This window comes from Desmodus rotundus, chromosome 8 (assembly GCF_022682495.2).
Source record: "Desmodus rotundus isolate HL8 chromosome 8, HLdesRot8A.1, whole genome shotgun sequence".
Classification (NCBI taxonomy): domain Eukaryota; kingdom Metazoa; phylum Chordata; class Mammalia; order Chiroptera; family Phyllostomidae; genus Desmodus; species Desmodus rotundus.
The window spans coordinates 28,867,916-28,895,070 of NC_071394.1; the positions used below are offsets into that span (position 1 = coordinate 28,867,916).

The 27,155-nt window shown below is 43.9% G+C and overlaps 1 protein-coding gene across 1 annotated transcript in view; it reads right to left on the reverse strand.

The window, feature by feature from the left end:
- The window catches only part of LAPTM4B (lysosomal protein transmembrane 4 beta), a 62,561-nt gene extending 49,547 nt beyond the window's left edge, over positions 1-13,014 (reverse strand). The window contains exon 1 of the mRNA XM_024572473.4: positions 12,686-13,014. Within this exon, the coding sequence (XP_024428241.1) occupies positions 12,686-12,784 (99 nt within the window). The 5' untranslated portion in view covers positions 12,785-13,014. The remainder of the gene's footprint in view (positions 1-12,685) is intronic.
- Positions 13,015-27,155: the final 14,141 nt, after the last annotated feature.

Sequence of the window (27,155 nt, forward strand, 5' to 3'; positions counted from 1 at the left end):
GACTCTCAGACTTCAGAGAAAACCAGAGCAAGCGCACATCGTGTTTGGCTGAGACTCAATCACTGGTCCTGTGATTATAAATATCACACATGGTCCTTCCAGTTCCCCAGGCTGCTCCCACAACGTCCCCACATTGCATTCACAAGCCTTGGCTGACTGCCCACCAGTCACTCGGCAGCAGGCTCAGAATTCTTTTCAAGGGAGTGTTCTGGATGGCCGTTCTCAATGTGACAGGAGGTTGGCAAGTGACACGAAACCAATTTGCCACCCCAGCAGCAGCTACCGCAGTATCTCTGAATGGACTTGATAGGGTTCTGATCTTCACTCTCAGGCTGAGCCACCACTACATACTCTGAGAATACAGTGTCCACATGCTACATGAGGATGCCTGGACAGCAGACAGAAAGCAAAGGATGGTCCCCTTGCTGAGATCAGAAAGAGGAATGCTGTCCAAAGGGCCTCTGGGCAACTTGGAGGGCGGTGGAGGGGGTGGTGAATGGAAAGAACAGTTTGTCCTGAACATTCTGGATCTCTGAATGTGAAGAGACAGGCCTAGCCCAGGGCCTAGTTTAGGATGGACTATGGAGACCTAAACTCTGTGCATAAAAACAGTATAAAGCACTAATGGTTAGAAGCCTGGCCTCTGGAAAAGAGAGACTATAAGGTACAAAATGGCTAAATTAAATCTTTTAGTGCAGCAAACATGGTGCAGAAATATACTCTAATCACTAGGTCTGTCAGTCCCTATTTGTAGCCATCCTATTCCAACCACTTAAATTATCATGAGATATGCTTTGAAAGACTGAAGTGATTGCATTCCTACTCTGCTTAGTTGTAATGTATAAAATACTTTATTCCTGCAGCTGTTCGCCAAAGACAGAAGTAAAACTCATAAAACAGAATGTCTTTACTAATGAAACTGAAGATAGTACAGCTATAACCATTACAATACAAATTTTGCATTGAAGGACGGTGTTTTTGTATTGTACTACAGCTAAAATTTTCTAACAAAAAGCCAAACATTCAATACATCCAACAACGAAAACAAATTCTGAAATTAAAGACTGCAATTATAGAACAAAAATCTGTTAAAGTTTAACCTGACAGTGGACTTTTTAAAAAATCTTAACTGCCAAATTAAAATCAAATACAATATTATATTATTATAAACTAACCACCTCTTACACACAGAAATGTTTTGTTACCATAATACTGAATTGTTGAATAATGCTTTCTCCTTTCCACTCATAAAATGTATGCCGTAAGTAGTCATTACTATGAATCTAGGTAATGGAACATTCTTGAAGGTGATATCAATACCTAAATATTGTTACTTTTATTTAAAAGAAAACAGTATGGAGTTACTACAAAAGTGGACAGCCTCTGCAGACCACTATGAGTAGCTATCAGAGTAAACTAATGAAAAGATTACTTAGTAAATTATTAAATATCTCTTACTAATGTAAATACATAAATATCTTTAATATTCCATTCTTGTTTACATACTTTAAAATAAATATTAAGAAGATTAATACTTGAGAAACTCCCATTTGATTTCTAAACTGCCGGTGGGGGAAAAAAATCAACAAAGAAATATTCTCAAGTAAAAATAAAAGAACCAAAGACGGTACCTATTGTAATTTACTAACTGAATTTTTAATACATTTTCCCAAAAGCCCCATGGAATTTGTTATTAATTTGAAGTTTGTTTCTTATAACTATACCTTGGCTTGTACAACCAAGCCATCAGTTACTTGTTCCGTTCAATACCTTTTGAAGGAATAAAAACAGTCAAAAGTTTTAACTACACAGGCAAGATTCTAGGAAAAGGAGCTGAGCATCAGAACTGTATGAGTCCACTAAAACCATTGCTACCAAACCAAAAGTGAGGTCTGTAGACCAGCAGCTTCAGGCCATCACCCAGACCTTATTACTGATGTAGAACCACAAGACCCACCCTAGCCGGAAGGAATCCGAAATAAATGTAAGAATGACGACTGACCTCTCAGCAGCAAGTAAATTAAAAGACAGTGGGAGGAGAGCTTCAGTGTGTGAAGAGGTAATAACTGTCAACCTACGACTGTATATCCAGCAAAAATATCTTACCAGAACGAGGGCCAAATGAAGATATTTGCAAAGAACAGCTCTGTCAGACAGTTTGCCACCAAAACATACTCACTAAAGGAAATTTTAAAATAAGTACTTCGGGCAGGAGGACAGTGATCCTAGACAGAAAAGTTTGAGGTACAGAAGAAAATGATGGATCGTGCTCTTCCCATACTTTCAGTATTAAAATATCCATTTTAAAATAAAATTATAGTTATTGCAAAAAAAAAAAAAGAGAGAGAGAACAATAAACAGTGAAATACAAAGAATGGCTGGAGTTAAACAGCCTGTATTATTCAAAAGAAAGGAAAAAGTGTTATTAACTCTAGACTTTGATAAGTTAAGTATATATGTCAGTTTCTTGAGTGAACCACTAAAATAATAGAGTACAACTTCCAAAATAGCAGATATGGAAAAATGGATAATAAAAAAATTTAGTCAAAGAAAGATAGCAACAAAGGAGAGAAAAACAGAAACAATGACTGGAATAGTCAGAGTACTAGTCATCACTGTTAATGTAAGTGGACTAATTTCTCCAGTTAAAGACAGACTGCCAGGCCCTCCAGCACTGCCCCCTCCATCCCGAAATGCTCCTATCTGCCTTGTCATGTGCCACACATTCTCCTTTGTTCAGGGTCCGGGAGAAGTGAGGCCTGCTTGAATGTGGTTGTAAGGTAATACGAGTGCAATAATTGATAGTTCTAATTTGAACATTTCACCTAAAATGTCACATGGTGAGCTAGAGTGTGATATTGTTATGTTACAGAATTACATGCTTATGATTTTATAATAAAAAGGGGAATTAATTGTGCCTGACCCTGTAGTATTTATAATTTTGTTCCAATATTTATTTGCATGTTTACTAATACATATTATTAATATATAGATTCCATGTTGGCAAGTAGTGGGTCTATTTTGAATCACCATTGTATCACCCAGCATAATACCTAATATATATACCATAATACCTAGCACAGTTCTTAACATAGAGGAAGTTCTCAATAAAATCTTGTTAGAAGAGAAATAAAAGAGGAAAGGAAGGAGGGAAAAAAGAAACTGGATAAGCATCAATGTACCTTCTAGGCTTAAATTTTCTACAATTACTTTCTTTTGAGATGGGAAGGCCTTACCCATAAGCAATTACATTTTTGTGATCCAAAACTAGCTACATTTTGTCTTATATAGATAAACTACATGTGTTTTCACACTGAAAATTGCTATTTGTGGGACTTTCATTTTATATTTTAAAAAATTCTTACATAGTCCATTAAAAACTCCATCAGTGGAGCATATCTTGGAGAAAATGCCAGACTAGTAAACGCCCCCAATCTAGCCTTCCCCTTCTTTCACAGTAATAAGCTTGTCTGGATAGAGAAATGTCCGGCTAAAGATACCATCTCCCTGCCTCCCTTATAGCTAAGTCATAAGTCTCATTTTTGATTACTGAGATGTAAGTAAAAACTATGTGTGCAAATTCCATTTTACATCCTTAAAAAAAATAATAAAGTTGCTTGTCCTCCAGGTGCCCCTTATCCCTTCCAGCAGACCACAACACAAACATGGTACTGATGAGCTCTCTCCAACCATGCAGAATAAGGGAAGCCAGCCCCTCAGACTATTGAAGGAATCTGCACATTTAGAGTGACACCAGCCTGGGGCCCTGGATAGACTCGTGCCTACCCTGCCTGGACGGTTAACATGAGACAAACTTACATGCATTTTTGCATCTTTCTGCTACAGCAGCTTTATCTATACTACAACAAACACAGAGGTTTAAGTAAATATTAACAAAAAAGAGAAAAGATAACAGAGATTCCTACTTTAATCCTATCTTACAAAGGGAGAGAAATAAAACTCTTAGACCAGCAGCTATAGATAAGAGTGGGGGTGATTAAGCTAAGACCTGAACAAAGGAAAAGTTCGGATGGAAGAAGACACACTGTCCCCAACCTGGAGACTTCTTTTTGGTCCTGAATGTTATCTCTTCTGAGAAGCTGGAAGTAGAAAGGTATTAAGTACTCAAATCATTCTGCAATCATAATGTAGTGTCCTCTGCAGGAAAGAAATACACAGGCCAAAGGATAGGAGTATTAATCTCAATGACGATTATATTTTCCCACTGAATATTAATAAATTGGCACCTGGTTTTGTGTCCATCTAATGAACTGAGTTGGTGTGAATCAGCCATTCAACTTTAGGGCACTGACAAGATCCCATCTCTAGTCCAGGAAGGTTGAGGGCTCACTAAGAAAGGGCCTCATTCTGATGCATCCCATCTGGTCTTCCCCTGGTGACCCCTTAAGTGCTTCTCTTCTACAGCCTATACTGCCTCCATTTTTGTAACCCTCAAGTCTTCTACTGTTAATCAACACAAATGTCAGTACCTACTATGTGCCAACTATTACTGCTTTACCATCTTTGCACCATGGAAGCAACAAGCCATGTCATTTTAGTAGCTCAAGGTTAATGAAAGAAATAAGCTTAAATTTATTTTTACTAATAATTTGTAATTGTATTCCTCAAACTTTTTTTTGGCCCCCACATACTTCCCTGAGAAATAATTTTCCCTTAGAAGCTGCAACTGCAAAGAGGCGACTCTAAACATTTAAAGGTTTAAGAGCAATTGAAGAAGTGTGACTTTTGTTTAATTTTTATTTTGCTTCAAGTGAAATGGGCTAACCAGCTTATAGTTCTTCAAGAAGTCTCGCCAAGGCTCCAGAAGCCCTGCTAAGAGTCAATGGAGCTGGAAAGAAGAGAAAGCAGTGAATACGCTGCTAAGGCTCACGCATTATTTCTACCATTATCTCTTTATGAACAATAATACATTTGACCAAAGGGAATGGGGTGGGGAGGGAGCACTGTGGCCTCCTCCTTCCCTGCAAAGATTCAAAGGAAACTTACAGAACAAATATATTACACTTTTAGTTAAACATAACACATGTGGTAGTGCAAAACACGTATTAAACACTATAATACTTGACGCTTAGTTAGTTAAGGTAGATACATTTAAAATGGGCACCAGAGATCGATGTTAATAAAACAGCTTTGATGACAATCTTTCATTTACTTCTCGGCCATCCCATCTTTAAAATGTTCTGACGGACATCTATTATAATGTGCAACAAAAGCTAAAAAGATATTAAATACCACTGAAATCTTCGCCAGCCAGTATTTTATAGAACTGCCCTTGATCCTTCATGTTGGAGGGTGGGGGCTGTTCTTTTTTAAAAGGGCTCACTGGAGAAATCTTACAAACCCAGTACCCCTCACTATCCAAATTTATTGTTTCTGAATTCAGATGGAGACAGTCTGGATGGCAAGAGAGACTCAGATCATTCTCTAACCAATAAAAAATTCCCATCCACATTATTTGCACCATCAGCAAATGAAAGACTTGTGTGGAAAGATTTATACCTGCTGTATCTCAAATCTGAAGGACTATAACACACCCTTTCTGGTTTTCCAGCTATCTAAAACAGCCTGCTAGTTGACTCTTCCTTAACAACTGCTTCCACCCCATCACCCCATTCTTCAATGCCTCCTCACTACCTGCAGAATAACATTCAAACTCTTTAGCCTCATATTTAAGTTTTTTACAATCTAATGTAGAGGAAACATAAGGCAATAAGGATTAAATAATTGCTATGAATTAGAACATATTTTGCTCTGGACTTATACAGACTAGTTATGGAATCTGACAGCTGGGAAGAAACTATTAATCTTAAGTGAGCATATCACCACCTACTGTGACAAGAACAAATGTGAAAGCCCACTGAAAACTATCAACCACTCTTCAAATACAAAACGTCGGTTTTACTATCCAGTATTACTACCTGGACAAAAATCAATAGTTACTGCGCCAAAACTTCCCAGAATACAAAGAGACCCTATCAGGCTTGGGTACAAAGCAAGCTGTGCCCTTCAAAGTGAACTAGTTGCTATTTGAAAGGCCAGGTCATAAAGCCAGTGAGACCAGCTCCTCTTGAGTTTTCACCCCGTGTAATCTGATACATGGCCAACTACTCAATGAATGGTATCTGGCACAAAGAGGCATTCAGTATATATCTGCTGAATAACTAAGTTCCTAAAATATACTTGGATGATGATAAAAAGGATAATATGCACAAAGGAAGACCCATCCCTGGCGTCAATGACAGATGTTTTCAAATACCAGTACCACACTTCAAAACACATTAAGAAAATCCCCTGGTGAAACAATGAAAGAAATTACAAGGGAAAAGGTATGCTTGAGTGTATTGGGAAAGATTCGGGTCCTGATGGTAAGACACATTCCATAAGAAATGAGGGCTTTAGCCTAAGCATTTTTTATTGTCCTCCAAACATTGTTTCCTCCTCCTTTCAGTAAGAGTGTCAAATTCTCTGGGACAAATATTAAGCCCTCTGCTCTCAATTTGGTGTTCTGAGTCAAGTTAATGCTACCCCCTGGCTCACACCCCTCCTACCGTATAGTGTGAGATCAGTAGAATATCCCAGACCTAGATTCACCAGTATATTCTAGTCACAGAACTCTGGCTGTGGCTCCGATTCTGGGGTGCACATACAACGTAAGTCTGTCAAATCAAAATCAATCTCCACACTTAAGGCTTCAATGTTAGTTGGCAAATTTGGCAGCCATTTGTATTCAAAAGGACAACCTGAAAAGGAAGGGGATGGGAGAGGGGAAAGAGATGTGGGCCAGCCCAATGTGTTCACTGTTTAAATCGATTTAAGTTGGCTTGAAACACACAGGTCATGAAGTGAGTACACAAACCTTCCTCAGAGAGTCAAAGTGTTTAGGAGAAGAACAACAAGTTCATATTTGCATTTGAGAAAAATACCTCTGGGAACTGAATCTATAATAGAATCGGGGAGAAATGGATTATTGATGGCTAGAAGCACAGCGGCCAGTTTTGAGACTATTATAATAGCCAAGTGAAAGCTAATGAGAGCATAAACGAGGGGAACGGTGGTAAGAATAAGAACAGGACAGAAAAAGGAGGTAATAGGGAGGCGGAGCAAAAATCAATAGGACATGAAGATGGAGTAAAGGAAGAGATTAAGCCCTGGCTGGCATGGCCCAGCACACTGAGTGCCGGCCTACGACGGCAAGGTTATCAGTTCCATTCCCTGTCAGGGCACAAGCCTGGGTTGGGGCCAAGTCCCCAGGTGGGGCTGTGTGAGAGGCAACTGACCCATGTTTCTCTCTCACACTGATGGTTCTCTCCCTATCTTTCTCCCTCCTTCCCCCTCTCTAAAGCTAAATAAATAAAATCTAGATTGACTGATAGATAGACAGACAGATAGGAAGAGATTAAGATGGCAAGAGGAACGGAAGCAGAATCTAGCTGAGGCGGCTAGATAGAAGAGACTAGAGTATGAAGAAGAAGTTAATGGATTCGGGTTTAGAATACTAAATTCTCCTGAAGAAAGAGAAGGAACCCCAGAAGGCTGTACAGCTTCAGGTATTTCTTTATAGCATGATCCCTCTGGAAGCCAGGATTCAGGTTTAGAATACTAAATTCTCCTGAAGAAAGAGAAGGAACCCCAGAAGACTATATGGCTTCAGGTATTTCTATCATGATTCTCTGTGAAGATGGATAAGCATCCTACTACTTGTCTTTCTACGAACATTTGTAGTTATTACAGGATTATGTAATAATTCAACTTTTTAAATGTTAAGTGATTAAACTACCTTTTAATTAATTTTTTTAAGGTATTTATTTATTTTAGAGAGGGGAAAGGAGGGAGAAAGAGAAGAAGAGAAACATCAATGTGTGGTTGCCTCTCACACTCCCGACACCAGGGACCTGGCCTGCAATCCAGGCATGTGCCCTGACTGGGAATAGAACCAGCGACTCTTTGATTCGCAGGCCGGCACTCAATCCACTGAGCCACCCCAGCTGGGGCTAAACTACCTTTTTAAATAAACAAATACAGAACTCAACTCCACACTTTAATATAAAAATTAATTTGAGATGGATCACAGATGTAAATATAAATGCTAAAGCTATAAAGCTGCTGATAAAAAAGGTTAAGATAACATTTTTACAACTTCAGGGTATGAAAAACGTCTTAGAACACAGAAAGTATGAACCGTAAAAGAAAAAAATTGACAACCGAATTTAATCAAAATAAATACCCCTATTCCTGAATGTATGTGTGGAGGAGAGACAGTTCCATGAGGAACCTGCAAGTCAGGTCCTGCTAGATTCCAGCCAGACAGAGACTGCCTCCTGCAAATCCCCTCAAACACTGTCTGATAGACCCTCTCCTATGCCCCAGGCAGGCTGGCTCCTGAAGCAGGCCTTCGCTCTGCCCTGGGGCAACTGTGTGTCGAATTTTCCCCTTATCTGCGGCAGATGACACCCCCATACCTCTATCCATCCTGCCCTGTTCTATATTTAATTCTTTAGCGACTGCCATGCAGTATGGAAAATACCCATGTTGTCCTGCTGCTGCCCAAGATGCCTGGTATGTAAGTTCCCTTCAACTCTTGATGTTGTCAGGAGTTGTCAGCCTCTCTCTTTGGTCTCTCAGCCCCAGGAAATGATCTGAACCATTAACAAAATACGTAAGCAAACCACACTGGGAGAAAATGTTCACAAGTATATATCTAACAAAGGACTGATACCCAAAATACATAAGGAATTCTTACAAATCAATAAGAAAAAAAAGACAAAACCCAATAAAAACAGGCAATAAATAGCACCTTGCAAAAGAAGATATTTGATAGGCCAATAAGCAAAGATAAATGTTCACACCATTAGTCATAAGGAAATGCAAACTAAAGCCACCATGAGCTACCGCTACACACCCTCCAAAATGGCTAACATTAAAAAGACTGACAACGCCAAATGTTGACTAGAATGTGGAGCAACCGGAACTTCTTATATTCTGGATGGAGGGTAAAATGGCAGAACTGCTGTGGAAAACTGGTCAGCAGTCTTCTTACCAAGTTAAACATACATCTACCCAATGATCAGCTATTCCACTCCTAGGTATTTACTCCAGAGAATCAAAAACATATATGTCCACAAAGAGTCATGTGCAAGAATATTGAGCAGCTTTATCCATATCCTAAACTGAAAACAATCTAAATGTCCATCATTTAGCAAATGAATAAACTGTAGTATATTCATACAATAAATAATACCAAGCAATAAAAAGGAACTGCTCCTATCATACTCCAACAACATAAATAATTATCCTAAGTGAAAGAAACTAGGTACAAAAGAGTATGTACAGTATAATTCCACTTACATGAATAAGGAAAACTCGCCTGTGGGGCAGGGATGCATGCGATGAAGAATAACTGGGAAGAGACCAAAAGTAGTTTTCTGTGGTTTTGGAAATGTTCTCCAGGAATGTGGGTTACATAGGCACACGCATTTGTCAAGTCAGTGAATTGCACACTTAATATCTGTGAATTTCACCATATGTAAATTATGCCTCAATAAAAGAAAGAAAAAAACAAAACAAAGACAGACAAAAGGGTCTCTGATAAAAATACCTGAAATCAATACGCTTTGTTACTGGACTGAAAAAAACCTTTATTATTTCAAAGTAAAAATAAAAGACACTCACATGACTTTTAAAAACTTGAACTGTGGAAACAGGATGGACGAAAACATCACTCAGAACAAACCAACCATGGGACCTTATGTAAATCACCTAAGCTCTCTTAGCCTCATTTTTCTTACAGAATAATAATAAACTGCATAAAAAAGATCCACTTTACCTATCTGGTAATTATTAGTTTAAGGAAGAGCCCTTACAGTGGATTCTTATTTGAACTTCTACCCATGACCTTACCCCCTTTTCCTGAACATGATGCCCCTTTCTGTAGCTGCCAGAATTCCATCCAGATGGCTGGTGAGGTGAGAGGGGTTGGGGAAGTTGGGAAAGGTGCCTTGTTCTTTGGTAACCTGTTGGGAACCGCCCTGACTGGTTTCAGAGGCTGTAACCCCCCCATGATTAAGGCTGAGTCAGAATTGGGACCATAAACCACTAAGGAGACAAAGCTTATCTCCCTGGCAGAAGTGCCACCTCTGCCACTTCACCCTGCTTGGCCCTGAGGGAGGATCAACCTAAGACAGGCATGGTCACGGAAGAGGCCCGCAGGGAAGGACTGGGGGGGGGGGGGGCTGTGGAAAAAGGGGGTGATGGACCCTCGCCCCTCAGCTTTGAAATAGCCTGAGTCCTCATTCTGTCTGCAAGAAGTCTCCTAATCTCTTGGCTGCCTTACCTCCCCTGCCTGACTTAAGCCTGAAACAATGACAGAGGGCAGTGCAGTCCTGTGCTGGGAGGGGCAGATTCCCTGGGGAATCAGGCCTAAGAAAAATACATACATTCCTGTGAAACCTACTTAATCTGTACCCTCAGTTTAAAAGATAAGGGTCCAGACATGAGATGAGTCTGGCGCCTAAAGTTTTATGGCCCTCTAACTAATTGGCTGTAACTCAGAATAAGCCCTCAAAGTTCTCTGTAAATCTCGTATTGTTTAACCCTTACTGGCTGACAATGACTGATGAGCTTTATCCATATTCCTATGCAAATGAACCTAATAAAAGCCCCTGGAGAGAGAGGCTCTGAGCCCTTCTCCTTTGAGAGAAGCAGCCACCTTTCCTCCCCAAGCAGATCATGTCTTGGTAGTCTTTTTCTTCATCCGTGGCAGACAGGGGGGCTGCGTTAAAGCCCCCCGACAGTAACCCTGCTTAAAACTGTTCATGTAAATCAAAGTTTTGAATAACCAAATTACATTTAAAGATATGAGGGAAACTCACACTGTTTTAAAAAAAGTCTACATTGTTTTAAGAAGTAGAAAAGACTTTTAATAAAGATTGCCAGTACTTAAGCCAGATTTCCTGTTTATTAGTTTTATGTGAAGTGGCATTCTTACATCTGCTGGGAAGTTTTCTAACTATCTTTCAAAAGGCCACATATTTCTAAACGCTAAAACATGCACCCCAATAACAATTTTCCACAAAGAGCATGCTCCAACGGTAGAAAAAGCATGCCGTGTATTCTGCCTTTATCCTGCTAATACTGTCCGGTTGGCTTTCAGCCAACAACAGGGCTCAAGCAGATTCATCTTTCCTATAGATCACGCGGTACATTTGCCTAATGCAGTGCCCTAGATTTTGCAACTTACATTCACTGATGTTCTTGCTTTGCAAGTCTGCAGATTTGAACGTTTGCAAGGATACAAGTCATCTGTATAAAATAATCTCATCATCGATAAAAGCACAAAATATTTTGAAGTCTCCTACTATCCTTTTGCTACACAGTAATTTTACATTTCTGTAAAGCGTTTCCTGACTTTTAGCAAAGTTAGGGTTGAGCCAAGACACTGAAGTTCTATCTGCATTCACACAAACAAGAATCTTCCAAGACCAAAAATTTCTTTGTGTGTCCCCCGACAGGCACTGACTAAAGGAAAGTGAAACTATAAATAGCACAGACACCACCATATGCCTGGGGGTAGGGGGAATTTTTTGCTTAAAATGTCACAACTACACAATTGGATATGATGTTCGTATCATATCAAATAATTGAATATGACTCAACAAAAAAACTCTGATAATTAAGAAAATTGTATTCTCACCAAAAAAGTTCTATGTGCTATTGTACTACCATTTTTAAGGTATTTCCTCCTGATGCGGTGGCAGTCAGCGAAAAGTGGCTCAGGTGTAACCCTCCGCCTACTCAAACGTTGGGGCGGTCTAGGGGTGGCCACAATCAACCTGAACAGGCGCGGGGCACGACGCCACCAAGTGTCCTCACTGCCCCTGATAACCCACTGCTCCATAAAAATAAGATCTTTAAAAGTTCCAATCTCAAAAAAAAAAAAAAAAATTCCCATTTGCCTGAGGTCTGCTAAGAAAAGTACAGGGACCACCTGCCAATAACAACAACAACAACCGGGAAAGTGGGTGTAAAATGGCTTCCCCGGGCTGACTGGAAAGCAGTGAATCACAAGTAAATCCCTACCCAGAAAAATGGCTTTACAACCAGAGTGTGGGGGGAGCCGTTCCCAGAGCGGGGCAGGACTCCTCCACCGCGCCACCCCGAGCGCCGGGTAACAAACGTGCCTGGTCACCTCCCGGCGCCGCCGGCACCCGTCCGGACACGAAGCCCACCCAGCGCTAGGAAGGAAGAAAGGAAGGAAAACACGTGCTCCCCAGATAAGATCCGACTTCTCCGGCCGCCAACTGGCCAACTGTACTTTCCCCACCGGCCGCGGCCGCAGCCGGCTCCGCGCCAGGGCTTGCGGGCGCGCCCCGCCCGCCCCGCACCCCCCCGATGTGCCCCCAACTCCCGGCCCCGACCGGCCCCCCGCCACAGGTTGGCCGATGCGGGACGGTCGCCAACCTGCTAACGCAGAGAATTAAGTTTCTAATAATAGAACTTTAGGCGGATCGGCGACGGAATCGCCCGAGCCCAGGCCGAGCCAGCAGCCAACTTGAGGCCCTGAAACGCGAAGCGGAGGCGCGGGCCGGGGTCCCGGGGCGCCCCGGCCGCTGGCGCCTCCTCCCGGGCAGGTGCGCCCCCGGCGCGTCCCCACGGCCCCCGCGCTCACCAGGTACCAGACGCCGAGCAGGATAGTACCAGTGCGGACGTGGCAGCACAGGCAGCAGCTGTTGGAGTAGAACCGCGTCCAGGGCGCGACCATCTTCATCGCTCGGACCGCGGACGCAGCGGCGCGAGCCTGCACCCAACTTTTCAGGAACCTCGGCCGCGTCACTCCCGGCCTCCGCGCGACTGCTGTTGGCCCCTCCGCCGCCGCCGCTCCGGCCTCGCCCGCAGCCGCTTCGCCCGCACGCCCTCCGGCCGTCGCTCCGCGTCCCCCGCGAAAGCTCGGAGACGCAGCTGTGCGGGTCGGACCCAGCGCTGGGAACGCGGCGGGAGGGGGAGGAGCAGGAGCAGGAGGGGGCGGGGCGCCCGGGGACACGTGAGCCGCCGCCCGGCCCGTGGCGTCACCGAGGTCTCCGGCCTGATATTAGCGCAGCCCGCCCAATGTAAATAAAATAAATCATCTTGCACCACTGGCGGGTCCCGGAGTAGGCCCGCAGTGGAGTTCGGGCCTTCCCTCTTTCGTTGGGTCATTTCTGTAACTCTATCACGGGGTTAAGGTTCTTTTACGGTCCAGCTGTAAAAGCTGGGTGGTAGCTTTCTGCCCTTCCACACCTATCTTGAAGATAGTAAGTTGGTGCAGTGCTCTCTCCGTTGGCACCTTGCACACTGGAGGAGGGAAAACTGCACGGTGTGATTCCGGTCCACTGCAGTACTTTGAACCGCTGTGGAAGCCGCCAAGAGCAATTTGTCTCTGCTTCCCAGCTCACTTAACTGTGGTAGTAAATCTCTTCCCAGAAAATAGGATGTGTGTCAAGGACATCCTCACTGTGCTTTGGGTAGCATTTTTAATCAGGACTGCAGCTGTAAAGAAACAGTCATCAAGCCAATTATTGCCACAAGGTTTCTGCAAGACACAACAGAGAGCTTTAAGAGATACTGAAAGACAGGACTACAATTTGGGGTTGTTTCCTCCCATCTGGTGTTTTGTCTGGAAGCTCACTTGTCCTAGGTTAGCCTCTGAGGGACAGGGAGAAAAAATAAAAATGGAGTCACTATAGTAAATCAAGTAGGTTGAGGTATGAGGAAATGATTCTATTCTTGTTTTAACTATCCTAGGAATTTAAACTTTTAAATTTTCCAGTACTGCCTCAATGCCTGATATAAATAAACATCAAACCTGCAAATAACCCTCTGATCACCCCCTGAAGGACTAATAAAAGGACGTTCAGGTATCCAGACCACTGATCATCTGGGGGATTACCATTTTGGACCAGTCTAGAGGCTAAGAATGCAGAATTGATTCTTCTCAAGAATGTATTTTTTACTAGGAGAACTCTCCACTTATTGTTCTTCTTTGGATCACTCACTCATGCCTAGCTGGTTTCCAGTTTGCAAACCCTAAGACTCTTGAATAAATCTTTATCATTTCTTTCTAGCAAAGCCTCCAGACTCTTGAGTTAATTCAAAACTTTTAATCACTGGTTAAGCCAAATATCTCAGACAAGTTACATCATTAGCATATGTCAAAGGTTCATTTCAGACTTGGAGCAAGAGAAAAACTGGTTGGATTTAAATTCCTTAAGGACAGGCTATATAGTAAGGAAGAGGAATGTTTAAGTGCAGAACAGGTTAGTTTTATAAGGCTGTGAAGCTGTCACATTCTTACTGTGTAGCTTAAACCCGGATCCTCAGGGACCCAAGAAACATTCTCAGAGGTATCAGGTATGAGCTCTTGATGAGAAATAATAAACAAAATTTTTGTGGGACTGAGCCAGAAAGACCAAACAAGAAAGATTGTTTTCTCACTACAAAGCTGTGTTTTTCTGCACGTTAGAGATAGCTCTATCTCTCTGGAATCTTCCATTTAATATTTAAGTATGTCCATAACACTTTTAACCAGCTATAGGACAGGCGTTAGAGTTCTGAGGAGGAATGGAAATTGAGAATCAGGATGGGGAGTGCTATTACTTTCCAAATTCAAACTTCCAGCAAGTTCCCACTTCTCCCTCCCCACCAGAATTTCAGATTCATTTAGGCAGATGACTCATTGATTCAGGAAGTTTTATATTTCAGAGAGCTTACTATTCAAGATCCAAATTTGCAGAAAGATGCCAAATTGCTCTAGATAAGAAGAGAGACAGAGTAGAGGAATCCTGACTGAAGAAAGGAGGTAGGGAGAGAGGAACAATACATCTGCAAGTGAAGTTTATTAAATAAAACTTAATGTCTGTGTCTTGGGTGTTGCATTATTTGAAGCAAGAGAATATGGGGATTAGCCTCAAAACAAGAACAAAGGCTTTCCAAGGAAAGCCTTGGAAAGGCTTTCAAGGACAGCTGAGTCACTCATTTTCAAACAGCACCACATTTAACTGGCATACTGATTGTAGTAGTGCAGTTATTTAGACAAGTCACCTTGTTTTCATCCCTAGGAGCCTCAGCTTCTGGGGCCCCACTTCCTCCTTAGCCAGAAACACTTGCTCCAGGAATTGCATAGAGTTACACAGTCCTGAGGTAAGGGAAATCTCACGTAAACTTCCTGGGCAAGGCTTTGTCCCAGGAGAGACCTCAGACCCCTCTCAGAGGCTCTCCTAGGTGAGACAAAAGAACACCTTATAGGTCTCCTCATGCATTCTCCAAATAAACCAGGGACTTGTGCATCATCCATTAATGCATTTGGTCACTGGCAATTTGTTGAGTACCTCCTTGGAGCTGAGCATGGATGCCACCTTAGAGAACATGAGGATGTCTCTATCTATAAGGAGTTCACAATGTACTGAGGGAGGCAGAGAAATAAACAGAAAATAACATAATTGCAAGACAAGTGCTACTGTATATTTAGCACAGGGTTCTGTGAGAGCCTCGTATCTCAGTTTTGGGAAGATCAGGGAGGGCTTCCCAGAGGTGGTGACATCTAAGTTCAGACCTGCAGGATAAGTTGGAGTTGGCCAAGGAGAGAAACAGAAGATCCCCCCAGGCAGGATGGAGCAGGCTATACAGTTGGTGAAGTTTAGAGACAGCAAGTAGAACAATAGTTGGCAGTTAACATGTAAAGCAAAGTGGGGCAGAGTAGAGAGAGATGGGACTAAGAAAGTTTAGGGGTGTCAATGTAGGTACAGGAGGTAACAGAAGATAAAAAGCTTTTCATGACATGCTGCACTGAGAAGTCTGGAATATATTTCCTGAGAAAAATGGGAAACTTTTGAACTACTGAGGGTTTTATAAATGTTAACCTCACATGACTTGATGATAAATTAATGTCACAAGCTTAAGGTGTATACAAAAGAGGTAGGTAGGACTTGCTACATTATTTGCAGAGTCCAGTACAAAATGGAAATGTGTGGTCCTCTTGTTGTGGACCCTGAGAAAGAAGATGCCTACTAAGAAGGGCTCCAGGTGGCTAACTAGGCTCAAATTTAGAAAACAGAACCTAGCAGCCATTTCTACAAAAGGCCACTCACACAAACTATAGTTCAGGGAGAAGCCTACACTGAATTACCTCCCTCTGCACTGAACTGCCTGCCTGCATTATGTTTCTGCCATCTGAGCCAGCCTTTATAGAGGAGTTCCTGGAATCCTATTTCAACTATATTCAACCAATTGGACTGAGGCTTTCCCCATCCAATTGGAGCTGTGCAGCTATATCCCCATCTGCTTCTTCACTGACCAGTCAGAGCAGCATCATTCTGACCATTTGGGACACTGCCTTTTGGACCAATCAAACTTTAGGGATTTGGAGTCCTCATTTGCATGAGGATGAGCCAATCAGGGCCCAGGGTTGGGGACTTCTATATAAGTCATCCCCTCCCCCTCAACCCCCGGCTATAAGCTGAAGCTGAAACACTGAAGATGTCTCACTAGAACAGAGCAGAGCTGTCTAACAGCCATGCTGTTTTCACAGCTATGATGTTATATCGCAATTGAGCTGTTTGCACTGAATAAAATTTCCTTCTTCGCCACTCACAGTTGGAGATTCCTGTTGGTGTTGAATTGACATCAACAACATTCGGTTGACATTAAGAATTTCAAGATGGCGTGTCTGAGTGAGGGACCTTGTGCCACTGCCCAGGTCACATGCCCATGAAGCTGACCCTGGAGATAGGCCCCATGTCTCTCTCAGAAATTAAACACAAAACTAAACAGACAAACACACAAGCAAACAAGTGCGAGCTGTCTCTTGTTTTTGTCAGATAACAAAAAATGCTTCATGGAGGCTGTGATAAATGCCATTTTTATAGGAGTGTGTGGAAGAAAGTAAGTAGTATGCCAGATGATTCATTGAAGAATCTGGACCTTGTCCCAGGCGGGGGGTCAGGACTGGGAAGGTCAGAACGTGGAACTGGCTCCAGCCCTGAATCGCAGCCAAGGTGGAAGTCAAAAATCATGATTGATATGCTCTCAGAGACCCATGCAATTAATCGCAGATTTATTAAAGCACGCATTGGGGGTTTGGTCAGGTTCTGGACGGAGGGTTGTGAGAACAAGTGCATAAGACACAATCCCTGGCTTCACGGTTCACCAACACCCTTCCTCGCCACCCCCCCCTCGCCCCACACACCCCCAGGCAACTGCCATACATGCCTCTTTACTCATGCTGGTGCCCGACTGGAACTCTTCTCCACGGCTGGGATTTGTCTGCCAAGGCCTCAACTCTGACGTCACCCCCTCAGGCAAGTCTTCTCAGATTTACCCTATTTGAGTTAGATGCCTCCATGTGTTAGGATGATTTTTGGCTACTCATAACAGAAACATGACTACTGTGGTGTAGACATTTAATTTCTCTCTCATGGAAAATGAACATGAAGGTAGATGGTCCAGGGCAGGTTAGCAGCTCTGCAGTCACAGGGGACCCAGGTCCTTTCTTTCTGCACCCCCATCCTAGCATGGATCACTTCACGGTCCACGCTTACTGGTTCGCCGTCATGTTCACGTCATAGGCAAAGTGTTTGTCTAATTGGCATCAATCAATCACAAAACCCAACTAATGGCCAAAGTTCTTTTCATCTCCCCTGTGATCCAGAGCCCATATTCTGAACCGGTTTCTCATCTAACTCTCACACACCAAGTCAATGCTTCCCCTGCCCTAAGTCACCCCAGGGCCGGATCCCAGACAGCTGAGGGCAGCCCTCATGTCCCAGAGCCTGCTGGAATCCTTCAAACTAGGCAATCCTCGACTTGCCTATCCTGCAGAAAACACAGGAAAGGCTGTGGCCTGCGCATCCCCCTTGCTCCTGCTCTGTACCCTGACCAAACCTGGTGCTTCTTCGTGCGGCCCTGCATGGCATGGCCGCACCCCTCCTCTTGGAAACTGTAGGTAATAAATTCTTCTTCTAATGGCGTTAGTTTCCACAAGTCATCACTCCGTCTCCACTAGAAAGTGAGACCTGGGCGCACACACGATGAGTCAGATCCCTTTAAGCCTCCTTCCCTGGCCCCTCAACACTGAAGAGTGAAGCCCCAACTAGTGTACCCCCAACAAATGGCTCCAGAGGAGACTAAGAAGTCATCATCTTGACCCAGTCAATCTGGGTTCTGTTGTCACGTAACTGTGGTCACGTAACTGTGTGCTCGCCTGGCACTTCATGCTTCTCCTGGGCTAGCGAGCATTTGTCCTCCTGTCTCACAGTTACCTGCCTACTGCTGTCATCTCTCTGAGGGCAAGTTGGTAAGATGAGAGATGGGTTTGTCATGTCTCCTGGTGACTGTTGTATCTCTCCCTGCATCTAACACAGGGCCTTGAATATGGTAGGTACTCAGCCCTGCAAAAGGCAAGTGTAGCTTGTTCACTATTAACTTAGGAAGAGGCGGCACCATCTGCATTGTTAGGTTAACCATACCTTCTTTATAAAATGGGCACCGCATTTGACATGGATTTTTATTCATGTGGTCCTTGAACAAATATTTTTTTGAGCACCTAAGGCAGTCTCGTTGCTAGTTCTAGGTGCCAGAGACGGTGCTGAGCTGAACAGACACGGTCTTTTACGCAGGATTATGTCTAGAATAAATTGCTGGCAGCAGATCTAAGCCTTGCTGGGCTCACCCTGCTTTTTTCCTTCAGAGGAGTTTAATTTTATACTTTTTACAGTAAGTACTCAGTAAATCTCAACTGAGCCTCTGGCTGAAACCAGGACAGAGTGGGAGATTTTAAACGTCCTCATTATCATCCCAATTTCCTCTTTAAAGATGTTACTTGGTCATTCTTCTCTTTTAAGTTTTATAACTCCCAAGAAATGAACAATTGAATAATAAGGGCTGGATACAAATTCTAATTCCCTTTCCTGGAAGGTATCTTTGTAACACTCTATACTGTTTTCCTTTGAACTTTGGATATTGTAGATATTTATGCAGAATAGGTTTTTAGCGTGAGCTGAACTACACAGAATCACACTGTTATCTTTCCTGGTTTCAGGTTCTGGGATTTAAGGTCTGGTGCGCCATGAGAGCCCCTAGTTACCCCCACCTCTGTACAAATTTCCCAAAGACATTTTCCCTAAGCCTGCTCTCGGAGAACATAAGCTTGCTTCCAATAATGACTCACTGGGTGATTTGTGCTCAGGCCTTAATTTATTAAAGAGACTGAATGGTGACATGGAGATGCTAAAGCCGTTGAAAGAATTTATTACTTGCAGTTCCATTTATTTAAACCCTTTTCTCTGCTCACCTGCCTTTCTTACGGTAATGGTGCTAGAAATGAATTAGAGCCGTGCGTTCTAACTCGGAGGTCTCTCAGACACTGTGTTACCAATGTATTAGTGTCCGTGCAGTGAGGTACATAACGGGAAATGGGGCCCGCAAACTCAATACTGCCATTTTTATCAATTAATGTCAGCGCAGTGGTGTCTAAACACAAAATACCTTCCTTCGTTCACTTTCTGTTGAAATGTCCACTAGAGACATCCTTGGAGGATTCCATCCTTCCCAGTCACCTTCAGTAAGTAAAGTCCAGTCCCATCTATAGCTCCAGTCTAAACTTCATCCCTTGTCCTCCCCCAGCCCTGGCCGCACCTCTGGTTTAGGGATCTGGAGGTCGATGGAGCTTCCTCTGTGCTTTCATTTCTTTCCCTCGCCCGCCCGGAGCACAGGAGGGGTGTTGAGAGCCTGCGTTTCGTGATACAGCTTTTCCTAGAAGTCAGCCTTCAGTCCCCGCTCGGGTTGTCTAATCCGGGCCTTAAGGACCAGCAGCACCAAGCTGCCTGAACAACCACCAGTCCTGCAGGTGACACTGGCACCCACAAATGACAGGGAGCCAACACAGGTGACTATGTATTCACTCAGCTTTTATTAATTAATGCAGATTCCATCCAGATTCATACTAACCTAATAACAATAATAATCCCTCAGAAACAATCAGTAATAACATCACACAAGAGAACTGGGGGGATAATGAACCTGAGTCCCAGAGTCTCAGTCTACAGGTCTGGGACACAACATGGTAGGCAGGAGAGCCAGCAGCGTTTTATAAAAAGAACCTCCGGAGCCGAGGTGGGCAGCAGGCAGACAAAGTCCTGGGCCCAGCAGGGCAGAGCCTCCAGCGGCACAGCAGGCTGGAGATTGGCACTGCGTGGGCAGCACCTTGGTGTATGGAGCTCAGCTGTCTCAGCAGTGGTTGGAAGCCTGCCTCAGTTATACCCTCGAGGGTCGTGTATCCTAGAGCGTGTACCTGCTCTAGGTCTCTTCATAAGGGTCTTAGGAACCCTGATAGCTAGTGGGGAATTTTCCCAGGAGCCTGTGTCTGGTCCTGCTCTGTAGACATGTCTGTTCTGGTCATCTGTATAGATATCTTAGGTGTACCTCCTTGCCAGGTACATCTGGCGTGACTTAGGTCCTTTCCTTCTTGAACCAAAATGTCATGGCTGACTGGCAGCCAACTTGGTTGACATGCATGACATCATTTTGTTTTATATAGTTTATCCTATCTTGACCAAATACCATTTTATTGGTCCTGTGCTCCATAAGGGGGCATGTGATCTACCGTGGGGATGCCTCCCTCTTCCACACCCCAGTTTCTCTGATGAGTCAGGGAAGCCAGCTGGGAGAGAGGTTCTGAGTCTCTTTCTGACTGCCGATTCTCCCTTGGGGGTTGTGATGTTTAATTTTATATGTCACCTTGGCTAGGCTGTGGGGCCCAGCTACTTGGTCAAACAGCAGTGTAGATGTTGCTGTGAAGGTATTTCTTAGATGTGATTACCATTTCAATCAGCAGACTTTGACTAACGCAGACTATCTTCCATAATGTGGAGGGTCTCATCCAATCAGTTGAAAGCCTTAAGAGAAAAGACTGAGGTCCCCACAGAGGAAGGAATTCTGCTCCCAGACTGTGTTTGGACTCAAGACCGCAGAACTGATTCCTGCCAAAATTTCCAGCCTGTCGGCCTGCCCTGCAAATTTCAGACTTGCCACCTCCCACAAGTGCACGAGCCAATTCCTCAATATAAATCGCTCCCTCTCTAAAATGGGCTATCAAGCCGTGAAAAGACACAGAGGGACTTAAATACATAGCGCTAAGTGAAAGAAGCCAATCTGAAAAGGCTATGTATTGTATAAATATGATGTCTGAAAAAAAAGCAAAACTGCAGAAACAGTGAAAAGGTCAGTAGTTGCCAGGGTTTGGGGGGAGGAGAGCAGGCAGAGCACAGAGGACTCTCAGGGCAGTGGAAATACACTCACTGATGCTATCACGGTGGTAGATACATGTCACTATGCATTTGCTCAAACCCATAGGATGTACAACGCCAGAGTGAGCCTTATGGTAAACTATGCACATGGATACTGAAGTGTCCCTTGTCCTGCCCCGGCAAATGCAACACCAGGTTGAACACACCGGTGATGGGGGAGTCAGTATGTGTGTGGGGGCAGGGAGTATATTGGAAATCTCCGTACCTTCTGTTCTATTTTGCTGTACATCTAAAACTTCTCTAAAAATAGAAAATCTTAATTTAAAAAACCCAGAAAATAAATCATATATGTGTATATACATGTGTGTATGTGTACATTCTCTTAAAGCCTTCAGTTGATTGGATGAGGCTCAGCCACATTTTGTACACACACACACACACACACATACACACACTGTATGGTTCTGTTTTTCTGGAGAACCCTGTCAGGGCTTTTCGACTTCTCCACCATCACTGTCTGGTCTGTTTGAATGGCCTCCAGGTGCAGTGCAGACACCCGAATCTTCAGAAGACTTTATCTTGGGACACCTCTTCCTCTGGCTGGGGTGGTGATAACGGACACTTTGCAAAGAGGGAAGGGAAAGCGACAGTGCAAAACTCTGAACCAACACCATTCTACTTCTGTGACTCTCTTCCCATCTCCCTTCCCTAGTCTCTTTGGGCGGGGGTTGGGGACTGACGAGATGGGAGGGGCAGGGATTGACCAGGGTGGTGCCCCAGTGATGGTGGTTCTCGTTGGAATGTGGGGGACTTAATGCCTCTCGCTCAGTAGCAGTAGGCCTCAGTACCCAGTGCCAGGGCAATGGGAACACGGCAACTCAACGCCAGTTCCAGTAAGTTTCCAGGATACTATTAGGCCTTCCTTGAAAAACAAAACAAAAAAAGAGTTTAAATGTCTTTAGGGACAACTCACTGAAGTAGAGTTAAACACTTTTCTGAAATTCTAATATGCGATGTGAATGGCGAACTCCTGAGAGAGGAAACAGTGTACTGGAATTCCCAAGCCTTGACTCCAGAACACAGTTTTGAGACTCAGCTATTAATAACTGCCAAAAGTGTTTCACAGAACACTGGGTTGGGAAATACTGAATTAGCAAGACAGCAGAGCAACTGGTTCTGTTTCTTGCTCCTTCCCAGCTGTACAGCCTCTCTGGGATTTGGGACTGTGACTTAACTTCCTGAGGTTGTGTGAGCCTCTGAGATGACATCCATAAAGCACCTGCTATAGCATAGTTGTTCCACACACGGTAGCTCTTACTGTAAATAAGATCTGAAGTTCATGGGCATGAACTCAAATCATAGCCCCTCCCACCACCAGTAAGCATATTTCTCTGATGGCTCTTTTGTTGTAAGAACAATTGAACGTGTAATATGCTATTAAGGCATCTAAACTCGGAATTGTGCTGTGAACACGTTTCGGCTATAATCACTCTCTATTTCTCTATGTTCCCAAATTGGCACCTGAAAGAAATCTGGTGCATTTTCCCTAATGCCAAGAAGATCTGAACAGTTTTCAAACTGGTCAAGTTAACTTTAAAGAGATTGATGAAGGCACAGAGAGTGGGTTAACTATTAGAAAACTCAACATCCTGTAACAAACACGCAACAGTAAACCCAATTTCCTACAACAAACAAACAAGGAAAGCCCAGGGCAGCAGGCCCTGAGATAAGAAGGATTAGGATGTAATCAGATTGCTTCCACCCCCTGCCCAGCCCCCATTCTCAGGTGCCAGAGGCCACTGTGAAAAGGGGAGTCCTTTTCTTCTTGTGGGGGAGGAAGAGAGGAAACTAACTCCCTTATGGTGATTATTCAAAACTCAGTTCATTCAGATGTGATCAAGCCCCATTATCCTTGCTTTTGTGCTCTAAGAGATAGGATATACTGGCTGAAAACCAGGGGTTTTTTGTTGTTCTTCTGCACCACCACCGCCTCCTCATCCGCATTTTATGTCATTACATATTTGGACTGCATACACACATTATGGACATTTATTGTATTACACAGGATCGAGGTGAAAAGCTGTAAGACAGAGTTAAAGTGCTCAGAAAGAGAGTTTCTTACAAATAAAAAATGTGTATTTACGATGGTAACGTATGGAGTACACAGGCATTTTCCAAGGAGGAATTCACCCTGACCGAGTACTGTTTATGTTGTGGATGCTCGGCCTTGCAGAACTCTCCCGCCCTTTACAATCACCTGTGTGAGAGAAGACCCTGGCTGGGTCGGAGCTTCCCCTCCCCCAGTCTAGTGCCCGAGCTCCCACAGTCTGTCTCTTACGGATGTTGCTGTTAGAATCTCGTGTTCACGATTTTAATCGAAGCTGTTTTCACAAATCTGGGGTTATTTATTGATTTATTATTGTGGCCAGATCACGAGATGAGAACCACCCTCTGGATGGAGTCGCAAGTGCACAGAACAGTGTTGCTGACCGCAGGCGCAGTGCCGTACAGCAGGTCTGGGAGGTGCTCGTCTTGCCCACCTGAAACCTCACACCCAGGGAGCGGCATCTTCTCTGCCCCCGTCCCCCACCATTCTGCTCCGTGCCTAAGGGTCTGACTGTTTTACCCACCTTGTATGAGCGGAACCAGGCCGCAGTCACCCCTCTACGATGGGTTTATAATTTTTTAAATTCAGCAATGCCTAACATTTCACCATGAAAAATATCTTTGTTACTTTCCCTAATATGTCTTATTGACTGCAATCAGCCCAGAACTCGCCAGCCTTACCACATTTTAATCAGCATGAGGAGATGGCTGTTCAGGATTTCACATTGCTTCGGTTATTTCTGATATGATCAAGCTGCAGGTGATAACAAACCAAAGCTACCGTCCCCAGGTGGGTTTTACGGCCTGATGCGCAGCAGCTGGATCTCATGGGAAGGCCAGAGCTGACCTTGATCTAAAGAAGCTTGATTTTAACAGAACACTTGATGTCCAACAGGATTTGAACGTATTTTCAAACTGGCCCTCATTTTAAACGCTTTGGTTTGGGGCAATGTAAAATGCCATGGCCACTCTGCAAAAGCGGGTAGCAGTTTCTTACAAAAGGAAACAAACAATTACGGGACAGCAGTCACACTCCTGAGCACTTATCACAGACGAATACAAACTTACATCCGTACAAAAATACGTGCATGAATGTTCATTGCAGCTCTGTCCATAATAGCTCAAACCTGGAAACATCCAAATGCCCTTCAGTGGACGAGTGGGTGGTTAAGCAAACTGTGGGTAGGGCCCGTGTGCCCTGGAAAGCTAACAACAGGAGTGGACTATTGATACAGTGGGCTGGATGGGTCTCAAGGGAATCATGCTGAGTGAACAACGCAAACCCACAAAGGTACACATCGTATGGTTTCATTTAGATAGCATTTTGCAATGAAAAACGTAGAGAGATAATGAAGAGAGCACACATTAGGGACTGGGTGGGGCTGGGGAAAGTGTGTGGTTGCAACAGGCAGCACAGGAGAAGCTTGTGTGCTGGGCTGTTCTGCATCTTGGCTGGTGCTGATTACGTGAATCCACACATAGTAAGATTGCTCAGTACTGAATACTCACACAGAAGGGCCCCTAACACTGAGGAAATCTGAATTATATGGTGGATCGTATCAATGTCAGTTTCCTGCTTGCGATATTGTACTAGAGCTTGGCAAGGTATTACCTTTGAGGAAAACTGGGTGAAGGGTTCTGTATTATTTCTCACAACAGCATAAGAATCTACAGTAACCTCAAAATTAACAGGTTTAACTTTAAAAAGTCTTTGCCTGCGCCCTGACTGGCGTGGCTCAGTTGGTTGGGCATCGTCCTGCAGAGTGAAAGTTCGCTGGTTGGATTCCTGGTCAGGGCACGTGCCTGCGTTGTGGGTTTGGTCCCCAGAGGGGGCGAGTATGAGAGGCAACTGATAGACATTTCTCTCCCTCTCTTTCTCCCTCCCTTCCCCTCTCTCTCTGAAAATAAATAAATAAAATCTTTTTTTAAAAAAGGCTTTACTTGTAATTGAACATGTTGCAAGGCAAGTGACTCTTTAAATTTGTTAGACTGTTACAAAGAAGTTTTCATTAGTTTCTATGGAGGAACAACATATATTGCAAAATACAATAGAACCATAGGCCTCAGGGAAGTTATAAATCACTTCTGTCCTCGAGAAAGCAGTTTGGTCTCAGTACCATCTAGAGGTCAGGGCAAGGATAAGAAGAGCATAAGGGGAAAGTAACCTACATAAATTCTAAAGGTGAACTTTTATTTACCTTTCTTATTCTTTAAGCTCAGAATTAAACTGTATACTTACGTAGGCCCGGATGGCAAATTTGCTCATAGGCCAGTTTCTATGTTTGGACATTGCAGTTATTCTTGTCATAGTTAACCATCCATCCAACAAATGGCTCTTGCATCCCTACTGTGTGCAAGGCACTGTGGGGTGCAGAAAGGTGATAGGCGTAGAAGGTCTCCAAGCATTTACACACGCCCACTGAGGAAGCCGGGGTGGTGGTAATCTGGAGTGTCATGAATACCTTTGGGCAGGTGCAGCTGTGGGCCAGGGCTGTGCAGAGAGAGAAGAGACTCTGTGTGTGTGTGTGTGTGTGTGTGTGTGTGTGTGTGTGTTAGTGACAGAGTTAGATGAGGGCTGAGGACATCAAGGAAGGATTTTAGAAGACAGTTTAGACTCACCTTGAAGAGGTCGCCCGTGTAGCTCTTTAAATTTAGATACAAGGCAACGCATGTTTCATTTTTCAGGCACTTTAGCCACATTTTAAGTGCTCAATTGGCTCAGATAGCTAGTGGCTTCCATACTTCACAGCATGGACATAGGACATTTCTAACACTGAGAAAGTTCCACAGGGCTGCGCTTGCCTTGAATGTGACTGTGGAGTCTGGAAGGGTCCCCCAGGGGGAGTGGGCAGCAAAGACAGCCAGGAACAGGTGTGCACAGGGACCAGTGGGAGACGAAAATGAAAGGTAAATTGGAATCAGGTTGTGAAGGACCTGCGTGGAAGGTCCACTTAACAACACATCCTGAGATCATGAGCTAGCGACATTCAGAGATTTTCCTTATTCCTTTCTATGCCGTGTGGAACTCCATGACTGAACGCAAAGTGATTTCTCCAACCAGCACCTCCTGACAGGCATCTGTACTATTTCTAGTCTTTCACAAGCAATGCCTAATGTATAAGACATTTGGTATTTTAGGCCATGACCGCTTTCACTCAGTGCTTCCAGGGCTGACCTCCTGATGGCCCAGCCTAGATGGAACCCACTTCTCTGTCTCTTCCCTGTCTGGAAAGTGGCAGTCAGAGGTTGGTTTGCCGCATGAGAATGCTCGGTGTTCACATAGCCACCTTGTGGTGGTCTCAGATGCCTCCTTGGGTTTTTAAGCCTGCCCTGTGGTGGGCAATGGTAGGCGCATAAGGCTGGAGGTCAGTAGTCTGCACTCACCAGCAAAATCATTTGCATGGCGTCAAGGATGCCCTCAGGACCTTGTTAATGCCATTGTCTTCTTGAGCTGCCACTGTGACTCTAATGTCCCACCTGCCACTTAGGGTCTTAAAAAGACTTGCCATTGCTCTGGCTTTGGATTAAAGCCCAGTGAAGGGCGTGGGCTTGCTGCATATTTGAGTTACGGTCTCTGCCAAAGAGCCGAGGGAAAGAACTTAGTCTTTGTCCTTTCCTACAGCACTCTGTTTTATTTTTTTTCAAAGATTTTATTTATTTATTTTTAGAGAGAGGGGAAGGAAGGGAGAAAAGGAGAGAAGCATCAATCAGGGTTGGGAACCGCCCTGCCTGGTTTCAGAAGCTATAACCTGCCGT